The sequence below is a fragment of the Cryphonectria parasitica genome (genome assembly GCF_011745365.1).
Source record: "Cryphonectria parasitica EP155 unplaced genomic scaffold M406scaffold_9, whole genome shotgun sequence".
In the NCBI taxonomy this organism is placed as follows: domain Eukaryota; kingdom Fungi; phylum Ascomycota; class Sordariomycetes; order Diaporthales; family Cryphonectriaceae; genus Cryphonectria; species Cryphonectria parasitica.
In genome coordinates this window covers 530,315-543,347 of record NW_024468917.1, presented here as the reverse complement: position 1 = coordinate 543,347, position 13,033 = coordinate 530,315, and the positions used below count along the sequence as shown (strand labels likewise).

The following is a 13,033-nucleotide window of genomic DNA, read 5'->3' as shown; positions in this document are numbered from 1 at the left end:
CGCGTAGTTTGGATAACTTTACTTTGGCAGGCCTGCACTGGTAAGTATACATAGTCCAACTAAAGAGGCGGTGGGACGACGCTACATTACGCCTGTTTCTTTTTCTTCTTTCCTTGAGGATCATCAGGCCCGGTCACTCTACGACGAACATACTTGCCTGGCTTCCCCCCCCCCCCCCCCCACTCCTTGGTCCTATATCCACACATTTTCTGCTTTGAAAGAAAGAAAGAAAAAAAAAAGGTCAGATCATACTTTCATCCATCGATTCATGTCGCCCAACCTGTGCCTGCCTGTCATCAGCCAAGTGAGGTCATGGCTAAAACATCCCAAAAGCCCAGTCTGGGTCCACTACCCGTACCCGCCGAGGCCCCGCTCTCCCGCCTTCAGACATTAGAAATTGGCTCGAGCACATCCTTGCTAAAAATCCATTCTGTCGGGAAAAAAGAGAAATAACAAGGGAGTTGGAGCCTTTCCCAGCCTCGCTGGACCCGCACATGACGAAGCTGTGTTTACTGTACTATGTACAGACATGGTAGCAAGAGGTCGTAAACTTTTCCCCCCTTCCCTTACTGGAGCGGCGGCGGCGGGAAAATGGAGAACTGAACTGATGAATCTCTCTAAGACCGCGTGTATATGTGCGTGCGTTGGTGTCTGGGTGGCGCCATCATGGCTGCCCTGGCACCAGTGACGGTCTGGATAACACGAGAGAGGGAGAGATCATCAGACTGCCAACTTTCCCAATGTCGAGACTAAAATGTGAAGGGAAGGGGTAATAAGTCGCGCCATGGCAAATGCTGCTCTGCGCAGCCTCGTCTCCACCACCACCACAGCTGGTCTTTCTGCGCCTCCAGACGGGATCCAACTTCCTCTCCTCCCTGTGTCTGCCATGCTGCTACACAGTACCAACATAGTAAACCACCCCCCCCCCCCCCGGTTTATCCCATCCCCACCAACACTGACTTGATCGTCTGTGTTAAGATCTTTTGGACTCACCTACTCGAAGGGTACTTAGTGGTGGCAAAGAGCACCATCACTATGCGCGGTCCGGACCAAGCTATACGAATTGGTGAGCCGCACACATACACACATACACTACCAACACTTGGCCGTCTGGATCTTTCCTCTCTCTCTCTCCTCAATGACTAAACAAGAAGGGAAAGACTTTTTTTTTTTTTTTAAAAAAAAAAAAAAAAGATACAAAAGGCTGTAGTCGTTGGCCTCTCGGTTCGTTCCGATGGGCCGCGCCCTGCCGGGCATTCCAGACCGGATCGATGTCTCGAGTCTTTCCCGAGACTCTTGCATTCCGCATCCTGAGAATGGAGGATGAGGCCCCTTCGCGCCTGACATTTTCCCTTGTGGAAGAAAAAAAAAATGCCCTTCATTTTTACTAGTCTATCAAGAAATAACGCAGATACGTAGATTGATGGCGAGTAATCCTCCGCAGGTGACCAGACTCAATTTGTGATGCGCCGTGTGCAAGCCTTAAGCCGGGGCAAATTTTGATGCCATGTCAGCAGCGGCAACCTGCAGCTAGGTTTTGGCAAGATGATGGGCAGGAAAGCATGTCTCAGTCCGACACCGCCGAAGGCGTTGGCTTGCTCTTGCGTCGGCCAGCTGCGTCAGATTTTGCGTACATGGGCAGGGGGCGGTCCGCATCGTTGAGCATTGCTCGACTTGTTCACGCCGCGGCGCGGAGGGCCTCTGATTTGAACCCCTGTGTCTTCACTCAAATATCCGATCACGAGAACGATACCATTGTCTTGGGTGATTTGGAAAGTAAATTTTGGTTGACTATATATTCTTGGTAAGCTGTTCAAGGTGCCTGTGACAATCGCGGTCTCTACCAAATCTCTCAATGCAATATCGGTCATGAAAACGCTGATGGTGGTGGGATGCTAATCGTCAACCGTTCAAGACGGAGCAGGTCTCGTATGCTGTGTAACTGCCTCCTCTTTTTGTTCCTCTCGTTCTCAGCCCGTTCCATACTGATAACCCACCCATCTCTCCTTTGAAAACCAACCATGCCAAAACTCCAGCCCAGCTGGGGCATACAAGTATGTAAAGAGCAACAGACCAATCAAGAACTTCTCAAAGAAAGAAAAGAAAAGAAACGGGCTATATGAATGCCCATCTACCCAATCCGTTCTCAAAGCATTTCTTTTATCGTCTTGTTGTGAGTCAGATGTGTAGGAAAGCCTCCTGCGAGGACGATCCTCATGAGTTCGATCTTGGCCGAGAGCGCCCAGCTATCGATCGTGACCTTTTGCTTGCCCACAAAAATGGTTTCCCTGTACCCGAACTCGTTGAGATCATCTCCATGTGCGCTGTTGACCATCGATCCGCCCTTGTTCGGATTGGACGTCGGCCGCCCAGCGGTCGAGTAGCCTGGACCCTTGCCCCGTTCCAGACCCGTCGCGATACTGCTAAAATCACTCTTCAAGTGCCGTTTGTCGCGCTTCGACATGCCCCTTGCATCCCGGGAGATGTCTCGCATCTGCTGCGCGAGCCTCCTGGGGTCATACTGGAAATTCATCTTCTCGCCGCTCTCCTCCTCCAACTCGCGCGCCGACTCGAACAGCAGCGCAATGTTGGTGCCCGACGCCGTCTGTACGTAGGCGTCGTTGCTATCGAGCTGCTCCACGAACGCCTCCATTGCCTGCTCGCTCTGGTCTGACAGATCCTCGAGGTGCGCTGCGATAAACCCCCAACTTTTGAGCGCGGCCACAACTATGCCCGCAGAGTCTGGCGCGGCGGCTGTGTGGCCGTCGCTCTCGACGATCGTGATCATGTACTGTAGCATGTCCTCTGCCGCCGGAATCGAGCCGTCGCCGTACATGGCCGCTGTGGCGAGGGTATAGAGTGCGGCTATCTTCACCTCCTCGCTCTCGTCATCTTGTTCGACTGTCGACGTGAGCGCGGAAATGTGGCGGTCGAGCACGCTTTCCGTCGGGTTGGTGAGGATAGTGACGGCGAGGGCCTTGACGGCGAGGGCTCGTTCTGTCGGGCTGCCGCCGGACTTGACGGCGCGGACGAGTCCCAGGACGAGGTCGTCCATGGAGTCCTGGATCTCTGACTGTGCGAAGTAGTGGCGGACTAGGTGAAGGTATGATCTGAGCATGTCCTCCCGCTCCTGGTTGCTCATTTTCTTGCGCTCGCCACTCCGGCCGCCCGCGACGATCTGGCTCACACGCGCATGGAGCCTCTCCATCCAGACCAGCCCGCTGGCGCCGTCCGGGGCGTCGGAGCCAGGGTCGGAGCCAGAGAAGGTGCTCATGGTCATGGTGTCTTCAAGATCGGACTCGTCAGAGTTGGAGTCGTCCGAGCCGTAGTGGCTGCCGGCGCGCGAGACATTGCGCGAACCACGGGGCGAGTGACCAGGGGATGTGACGGGCGTGCCGGTCTTGGAATCGGGTCGCGAGCGCGCCTTGCGGGACATGGTCTTGCCGCTCTCGAGGAGGGCTTTCTTGCGGAGGTCGTGCATAGTAAAAGACGACCGTCGAACAACGTGTTAGGTGTGGTATGCTTGTACGGCCTTGCCTGCTGTGATCAGGCGTTTGATGTGAAGGTGTGGACTGCTCGAAAAGTCTGAATCAGGATTGTATCGTGTATGCTAAATACGGCGAATGACCGAGGCGTCTGTGTTGTTGCTGTGATGCAAAGACGGAGAGGCAGTTGGTGGACGAAATCGGATTCAGAACAAAATCCATGGAGATGATGAATATATTATTCAGACCGTCGTAGACTGGTACTATTGAGGGCTTGCGGAAAGCTGTTGTTGGTGATTCTTGGTTTGACAGCTCGTGGCTTTCGTCAGTGCAGTGGGTAAGTTGAAGCAAAAGAGAGAGAAGTTGACTTCAAAAAACAACATCAACATAAATCTGTGGAATGTGCGCCAGGCAGGGACACACCATGGCGCCGTAACCTAGTGCGACTGGTGGGTAGCCTGATAGTGTTGCTTTGGAGGGGTACGGAAGAAAGCCCAAGCCTGCTGACATTGCCCAATTTGGTCCGCGGCCCAGTTACAATGCGCCACCACCAGGGAATGGCATCCAATGGTACTCATGCTGTACTATAGTAGTTGTCTTGTCACCTGCCCTCTTTTGACATCTTCTCGACCATGCACTACTCTATAAATCAGCCGGTGCAGATAATTCAGCATGTTGACTGCGCCGTCTCGTATGGATTTTGCCTTCTCTCCTGTATTCTCTGACATGCGTCTTCGTTCCTTGCGGTTCTCTTCTTGCTTTCTTTCGTGCTCCTTGTGTAAGCTTTTCTTGGTGCCAGACTTGTACTACGGGGCACGAGGTAGTCTTCCCAATGCCAGAGTGAAGATTCGATCCACCTTGGGTACTCAAGCTTACCGTAGCACTCGTAGTAATCATGTCCTAGCCAAAACCCCTCGGCATGCCTGACTGAATGGCGGATTCCAGTGGGTCGCCAGTGGTCTGTGCACGTGCGCATGTTAAAGTGGTTGCTTGAGCTTGCCCCGCCTTATCCGCCAACCCCGCCGCCAACAATAGGCTGCCAGACCCAAAGCGTCATCCCTGCCTCTTCCCCCTCCTTCTCATCTGCTTGAGGCAATGGTCACGCAAGACGGTAAAAGGGCTACCGAGAGTTCACGTATGACAACTGTGCAGCTGAGGCTTGCAAGAAGAAACGGAGAACAAATGGTGATGGACTACCTAGGTATTCTCCTCAGGGATTATAGAAGGGGGCTGTCAGCAGGCCGTGAGTCGGGAGTCATGCCGTGGCCCACTGATAAGACACCCTTCCTCAGTTGGCAATGAGATCAACCTCAGCTCATGTATAGCACAATGCTTTGTACTGCTTGCTAGGCTTCTTAGGGGCGACTATGCGAAGCAGCTCCCATCCCCTCCGCATTTCTGCTTCCCGTGGCTGCTGTCTCAGTAGAGCCTCCCAGTAGCATACGATACAGTGCTGTACTATCTAATATAAACAGTAACCCGCCCATACCGGCGATCCGGGATGCAATAGCGTGAATGGGCATCTTCAAGGGAAATCCCATCGAGATATATGATATTAGTAGTATTGCAGTTTGAGGGAAGAGTCAGAAGGCTGTAGGCAGAAGCAAGAATCAGAACGAGGCTCTCGGTCCTTCTAGTCCCAAGTAAGCCCGCCATCGATGATCCTGAGTACTATTGTATACAGTAGTACTACGGTACAGTTGTCAACACGGGCTACAGCTGGGGGGTATGACCATCCATCTCAAACCAAGTCATGCACTTTTAAGTTCGTACAGCTCGCTGCCTGGGCCACTTACTCCTTACCCCCTCAGGCCCCTCAAGCTGAGCACCAAAAAGTACTGTACCATGAAGTCTAAGTAGGCAGGGATGCAGGGAACTGGAGAGACAGCTGCAACCTGCCCTAGCCTGACCCCACTTTGCACTCGTCAACCACATCGACTGCATACACCACCTCCTGGAACTTCCAGGCTTCACACTCGTCGCCTTATCTTCTTTACACCCACCCGCTGGCGGCTATCCCTCCATTTTCTCGCCAGTTTTCTTTGAACTTCCTTCTCCACCACTCCTTCTCGATCATCTCAACAAAACCTTTAGCCACTTCATGATACGGTATCAACTGCCGCCCTGCGCTCTAATTGCCCCTCCCGAAATCCTCCGTCCACCTGTTCGCCTCGTTCTGGTGCCGCCGCTGTTCCTGCATCCGGCCTAAAGCTATAACACGCCCGCTTTCAACCTGACCCAGTGTGGTCTATGCCAGCTGCGCGGCCTCGAACCATCCAACAGTCATGAATCACACAGGCATGGAGGAGGAGGAGGACAGAGGTGAGCAGCTCCCCACTACTTGAGTCCAGTCCAGCCCAGCCAGCCCGTCTCCTCGATCCATCCCATCAGCACAGCCGCTTAGCTCTCCTTTCCCCGCCTTGTTTGCCTTGTCTGCTCGCCCTCCTGTCTGTGTACGCCAGATTTAAGCTCGGGTTTCTCTCTGCTCTCTGGCTTCTATCCACAAGTCACAAACCATCAAGGGCTAATGTTGAATTGCTTCTCGTCACAGTCGTCGTCAGGCTCTCCATCGTGACTCCTAACGATATCTCGTTCCCAGAGAGACGAATCGTCCTGACCAAGTCCCGCCCTTTGGTAAGGATCGGCCGGTCTAGTAATCGTCCCTACCTCGATATCCAGTGTGCTGTTGACAACGGCTGGTTCGACTCTCCCGTCATGAGCAGACATCACGCTGAGATCAAGGCCGAATTTCGCAACAAGGCAAGCTGTTCTTCACACTCCTGCAACGCTGGTCGTTCATTAACGCATCAGTAGGCTATAACAATTCGGGACTCAAGCTCCATGCACGGCACTTACCTGAATAACGTCAAGATATGCTCCGAAAGGACGCTGCGCGCTAACGACCAGCTCCTCTTCGGCGTGCCTGTATATCGCAACGAGCGGACCTTCCAGCCGGCTACCATGAAGGTGAATTCAGTGGCATTCATCGATGCGTGAGTTGAGATTCTCTTCTTTGTCATATAGCGTTCAGTTGTGCTCATTTTGCTCAAAGTGATCGGCCTACTACCTCTCCCAACCGTGTGTTCACAGTCCCTGATGACTGTTCGACCGACGACAATGAGCTTCTCGATGAGTCTATGGACGAGCCGCTGCCGAACTGTAGCGTTGGTCCGGCCAACAATCACAACGAGAAGGACGTATCGCACCCGGAGCCTTCCGACATCCGTCAGACATCGATCCCTCAAGTCGATGGGGCCATAGATCTTATCTCTGATGCGGAATCTGCTCACGGAGCCGGCTCGGAAAGCTACGAGGAATCAATCCTTCTTTCAGACGATGATATCATGTGCTCTGAGGCGGAAGGCTCACTAGAGTCTCTCGATCTCAGCGACATCTCTGAACACCGGGTGGAAGAAGCCATATCGGCCTATAGGCACACGTTCTCGCCAGATTCGGCAGGAGAGCTCACAGACGGCGATTCTGACGACCACTCGTCTCTTTCCGGGAACGAAGCGGAAGGCGTCTTTCTATACGATACAGATTCAGATGATATGAATGCTGTAGAGCCGTCCGACATGACACGCTTGTCTGAACATCCTGGAGAGCCTCGTGAGCCATCCTCACTCCACCCACTTTATTCCCAGGCCCCTGATTCTACGGTTCACCGTCTTCCTTCTCTGAACACGATGTTCCCACCCGGAGAATGGGACTCCATCCCAAGGACGGAGCCTTTCAGCGGTATCACGGCGCCAGTGGTCACGCATGAAGTGGATATGCTCGGCGCCGGCCCTCGGGCTCCCAGTCCGTCTGATGCAGCTCTCCCCCACGGCCCTCGCCGTACGGGTGTAGCCAGCAACAACCCTCAGGGACTCTCCAGTCTCGTTGAGAAGGGCCGAGCCGAGGCATCTGATGAAGGCATTTCAGCCGCGACCATGGGCCAGAAGAGCGGGAAGCCAATCTTCTTCGAAGCCAGGGAGCATAACAAGCTGGCCATTGCCCGCATCACGGACCAAGCTTCAGCACCTGAGCCTACTTCTCCCGTGTCTATGATCCAATCCTCCACGTCCAATCGCGAGACGTCTTGTGTCGATAAATCAGCAGGTAGTGAGGCCCAGCCGTTGGCACGCATTCCGATGCCCCCCTCCCTCCCACACAACCACGCGGTTGAGGACGAACGTGGCGAAGCTTCCATGGCGAACCATCGAAACTCAGCTGCATCATGGGCTGATTACGATCCATATGGTTTTGAGCCTGCCTCCGCGTACGAACTACATCTATTGAAACTACGAAGGAACGAGCAGGCCAGTGACGCTCCATCGATCGTCCCGAACCAAGACGTCCAAGCGGACACTGTCCCGATATCGGGGGACCTGCATCAGGATTACGGTCTGGATAAGGAGGATGAAGCGAGCAAGCAGAAAGACAACAAGGGGAAGCGGAAGGCGGCTGAGATATCCGAGCTGAGTGAGGCCGACCTTGCCTGGGCTCGACGTACCCTGATGCCGGAGACTATCAACGAGTCCCAGGTCAACGAAGTGCCTCGCACACCCCCACCGCGCCCAACTCTTTTCCAATCTCCTCTTCCTTCCCCTCCTACAACCCCAGGAGAGACTGGCCAAGTGGAAGCGAGGCCGGCGAAGAGGATGAGGAAGTTCGCCGAACGGGTTGGTTATGCCGCACTTGGTGGTGCCACAGTCGGTGCTGTGGTTCTGACGTCACTCATTTACACTGCCCCCACGTTTGTCTAAGGAGCTATTTAGTCTTCACACTACCTACCTTCTTTACAGTTCTTGTCTGCCGCGGTGTTTGCCGAGCAGAGTGATTAGGGGGTCGGCGTCAGGAGGGATAATGATGACCTTTTCTCCTTTTTTCCCTTTTGTGCTGCTGGAATGGAGGGTCTAACGATGCAGCCGTCCAACAATCGATCTTCCTTGTTTTACGGGATACTTTTATCTGCTAGGCTTGTCCGTTTTTGAATTTTCGATGGACTGAGATTGGAGGACAGGGGCTTCGTCCATTACATTTCATGAGGCGAGGACACCCTCGACTCTACCACCGACCGGTCACGAAATCACTCGATAGATATCCTTTTCAATACAACGATGCTATTTAAACCAGGAAGAAGAGAAAAAGATAGAAAGGTTGGCAAACGCGGTGAAAGTTTCGATATATCATGTTACGTAGGAATCATCGGTACTGGACCAGAGTCATGTGCGTTGAGCATTTGGGGTTTAGTAGCAGTACCTCGCTACTTATTGTATCTGCGCTGGTCACCTGAAATGGTAATACGCAGTGATGGAGACTCGAATTCAGTGCCTCTGCATATGAATTCATCTTTTAGTTACAAAATCAACGAGTTTCATGAACCAATTCATATACTGTTGAGGACGTCCTCAACAGGACATGTAGACCATACTCTCAAAGTATCGTTAAGACTTGGAAAAGCTGACATTGATTCACTTGGTGATTGGCGGAGGAGATCCCTGTCACCAAAGTTACCTGGTGGGCCACGGCTCCGCAATCGGTCCTAGATTTAGCTTGACTCTTTTGACATTTCTTGGGGGGGAAACAAATCGATTTTTCTCGATCGCGCCGTTTGAAGCGGTCACCTTCGATACATCGGTGCATCCTTTGCCCAAAGATGAGGTCAATTGATGCTGCGAGACGTTCGGGAGCGCTGGTGAGGGTAAGTTTCCGTCCAATACCAAATTCCTCTCCCGCTAAGATTCTATCTTTCCAAATACTTAACAATCCATATTTCTCCTTCATGACAGAGCGCCGCCCTCCAAATCCGCCGCCCTCTGCCAAGCAGCACCCGCCGCCTCCTCTCGACGGGACCAGCGCTGCCGCCGACCTACGAGACCCTCTACAACAAGTATGCCGAGGTGCGACGGGTTCTCGGGGCCCAGCGCCTCACCCTGGCCGAGAAGATCCTCTACTCCCACCTCGACAAGCCCGAAGAGAACCTCCTCTCCAACACCAATGGCGGGCGCGACATCCGCGGCCGCGCCAATCTGCAGCTCAAGCCGGACCGTGTTAACATGCAGGACGCCTCCGCCCAGATGGCCCTGCTGCAGTTCATGGCGTGCGACCTGCCGCGGACCGCGATCCCGGCCTCCATCCACTGTGACCACCTGATCGTCGGCGAGCGCGGCGCCGACAAGGACCTGGAGGAAGGGCTGAGCGCCAACCGCGAGGTCTTTGACTTCCTCGAGAGCGCTGGCAAGAAGTACGGCGTCGACTTTTGGCCTCCTGGCGCCGGTATCATCCACCAGACTGTGCTCGAGAACTACGCCCGCCCGGGCCTTATGATGCTGGGCACCGACAGCCACACGCCCAACGCCGGTGGACTATGCACAATTGCTATCGGTGTCGGTGGTGCCGACGCAGTGGAGGCCCTCGTCGGCGCTCCGTGGGAGCTTAAGGCCCCGAAGGTGCTGGGTGTCAGGTTGACGGGCAAGCTGAACGACTGGGTTGCCCCGAAGGACGTGATCCTGCACCTGGCCGGCAAGCTGACCGTGAGAGGCGGGACGGGTTTCGTTATTGAATACTTGTACTGTTCCCCTGTTCCCCTTCCTCCCTCTATAACTTGACAGTTATCATTTGAAGTCATGATGCTAACATGTACCAGTGGCAAGTACTCTTTCGCACCTTCCGCAACATGATGAGGACGACGTCTCCTCGTGACTGCCTTTTACCCACGTCTCTGTGTTTCTTGCCTTCTCCTCTGCCCTTGTCTACTGAAGCATGTTTATCATAAGATACAGCATCACTAATATTCTTAACATTATAGGTCCTGGTGTCGAGACCCTGAGTCTTACCGGCATGGCGACTATCTGCAATATGGTTTGTAGAGCCTGTTCGAACTTTGTTGGAGCAGGGTTCCAAGCTAATTGTGTTATTGTTTGACAGGGTGCCGAAGTGGGTGCGACGACGTCGATTTTCCCGTTCACGGAAGCCTCAGCACGATATCTGGAGGCCACGAGGAGAGGGGACCTGGCGAGCGCTGCCAAGATCTTCCAGAACTTCCCTGGCGTAGGCAACTCGGACGACGCATACTTCAGGTTCAAGGCGGATGAGGGCGCCGAGTACGACCAGCTGATCGAGATCAACCTGTCCGAGCTTGAACCACACATCAACGGACCACACACCCCCGACCTGTCAACACCATTGTCGCAGTTCAAGAAGACGGTGCAGGAAGAGAACTGGCCAGAGAAAGTCTCGGCAGGATTAATAGGAAGCTGCACAAACAGCTCGTACGAAGACATGACGCGCGTGGAGAGCATCGTCAAGGCTGCAGAGGCAGCGGGACTCAAGCCAGCCACAGACTTCTACGTCACACCTGGTAGCGAGCAGATCCGGGCGACTCTTGAGCGCGATGGTGTCCTCGATACTTTTACAGATGCAGGCGGCATCGTGCTCTCGAATGCGTGCGGGCCGTGCATTGGGCAGTGGAAGCGGCGCGACGGCGTCGAGAAGGGAACGCCGAATGCCATCTTCACCTCGTATAACCGCAACTTCCGTGGCCGCAACGACGGCAACCTCGAGACGATGAACTTCCTCGCGAGCCCCGAGATCGTGACCGCTATGGCTTTCGCCGGGTCGACGACGTTCAATCCCATAACGGACACGCTCCCGACGCCCGATGGCAAGGACTTCCGTTTCCCGGCGCCCAAGGGCGTGGAGGACCCCAAGACCCCCTTCGAGTTCGGCAACGAGACCTTCAAGGTTGCGAGCCAGGAACCTGACGCTAGTGTCCAGGTGGCCATTTCTCCCGACTCCCAGCGTCTAGCTCTGCTGGACCCCTTCGATCCTTTCCCAACATCCGACCTGACCGGCCTCCGTGTGCTCGTCAAGGTCAAGGGCAAGTGCACGACCGACACCATCTCGGCTGCGGGGCCTTGGCTCAAGTACAAGGGCCACCTGCCCAACATCGCCACCAACACACTCAACACGGCTGTCAACGCCGCGACCGGCGAGGTCAACGCTGCGTACGATCTTGATGGGTCGCGCAGCACGATCCCAGAGCTCATGCGCAAGTGGAAGGAGGCCCAGCGGCCCTGGCTTGTCCTGGCCGAGCACAACTACGGTGAGGGCTCGGCCCGTGAGCATGCTGCTCTGCAGCCACGGTACCTAGGCGCCCGCATCATCGTGTGCAAGAGCTTCGCGCGCATCCACGAGACGAACCTCAAGAAGCAGGGCGTCGTCCCACTGACTCTCGAGAATGAGGCCGACTATGACAGGATCGACGCGCTGGACGAGGTCGACACTATTGGTCTGTACGAGATGCTGCTGAATAAGGGCCAGGGCGAGGTTCGGCTGAGGGTGCGCAAGAACGGAAGCGGGGAGACCTTTGAGGTGCCTGTAAAACATGCCGTTAGCCGCGACCAGGCGGGTTTCATTCTTGCGGGCAGTGCCCTGAATCTGCTGTCGAAGGGTATATAAGAAGAGGGAAGTTGTAGAAAGAACGAAACAGGCAAGAGCTAAGAAGGAGTGGGAAAATGAACAGGAGAGAAACGGTCCTAGAAAAGAAAGACATCCCTTTTGGGAGGGGGGGACTGGGCGGTATACTCATGTTGATCAAAAATTGGCCAGTCTGCGGCATGTAAAATGGGAGACAGGGCGTAAATTATATTAGGTCTGAAAGGTCAAAAAGCTCGGCGTTGGTCGATCCAATTCATTCTCATGTGTATTCAACACACTGAACAAATTTAGCCTTGATCAGGAATGATCCGGGCACAAGATTCCTATCCTGATTTACCTTGACTTGCGAGTATAGAGGGCTTGGTACTATTCATTTACTTTGCAAGGCTCAAACGGCACGGCCTCACGACGCTCTCGACAGATACATGGAACCCTGGAACTTTGATGGTTGATGGTCCGATGCGCTCTGCACGAAGGGGAGAGCCTGTGTGTTTATTTACCTGCCACCGTAAAGGCGCTTGTCATGACCCTCAAGCAGTTCTTCGCAGTGTTGGCCAGTCCCTGCCTGCTTGAGAAGCACTTTGTGCACGTATGAATACAAGTTAATTTGAACTTGCCAGTATGCCATTGACTCAAACTACAACCCTCCTGAACCCCGTTTGTCTCCCCTGTCTCTCTGACAATGCCCGCCATACTTATTCAATCAGTGCTCGATAATTAATATCTATCCAGAATCTGGTTTGGTAGCGATGCCCCACATTGAGAAGAGAGGGAAAAAAGAAAAAAATACTGGCTTGCAAGAAACTATGACTCAAACCTCACGGCCGAGCCTGCACAGGATGAGAACAAAAATGGTACGACGTAGGTTTCCCGAATAAATAATAGTACAGCAGAGGTATTATGCAATGAGCCACTAAGCCGCCTTGAAGACAACCCGAACTTGGACCTAGCACTACGACCAGCGCTGCAGAGACTCTAACACTACTCTCGCTGCTGCCGATGCTCTAGCGTGCAGACGAGTGCAGATGGGAAACAAAGTATGAACCCGATTCGACTTGACTTTTTAGACATTTGCCCGATCGTCTACTTGTGTTAGGAAATTGTTCTGGAGTGGTAGTTTGGTT

General features: G+C 53.9%; 3 protein-coding genes across 3 annotated transcripts; 2 read left to right on the top strand and 1 right to left on the bottom strand.

The window, feature by feature from the left end:
* Positions 1-2,146: 2,146 nt before the first annotated feature.
* On the bottom strand, positions 2,147-3,481 carry M406DRAFT_63784 (uncharacterized protein; the record flags this gene model as incomplete). Its single annotated transcript, XM_040924853.1, has 2 exons — positions 2,147-3,285; positions 3,376-3,481. 2 exons carry the CDS (start codon positions 3,479-3,481, stop codon positions 2,147-2,149), a joined length of 1,245 nt encoding a protein of 414 aa, XP_040771556.1.
* A 1,877-nt stretch (positions 3,482-5,358) lies between these two features.
* M406DRAFT_108145 (uncharacterized protein) lies at positions 5,359-8,604 on the top strand. Its single transcript, XM_040915286.1, has 4 exons — positions 5,359-5,807; positions 6,037-6,245; positions 6,300-6,478; positions 6,538-8,604. Exons 1-4 carry the CDS (start codon positions 5,771-5,773, stop codon positions 8,231-8,233), a joined length of 2,121 nt encoding a protein of 706 aa, XP_040771555.1. The 5' UTR covers positions 5,359-5,770; the 3' UTR covers positions 8,234-8,604.
* Positions 8,605-9,126: 522 nt separating this feature from the next.
* M406DRAFT_348159 (aconitate hydratase) lies at positions 9,127-12,189 on the top strand (the record flags this gene model as incomplete). The annotated part of the gene is made up of 4 exons (XM_040922368.1): positions 9,127-9,175; positions 9,327-10,043; positions 10,279-10,331; positions 10,398-12,189. The coding sequence occupies 4 exons, from the start codon at positions 9,127-9,129 to the stop codon at positions 11,928-11,930; spliced, it is 2,352 nt and encodes a 783-aa protein (XP_040771554.1). The 3' UTR covers positions 11,931-12,189.
* Between the last annotated feature and the right edge of the window lie 844 nt (positions 12,190-13,033).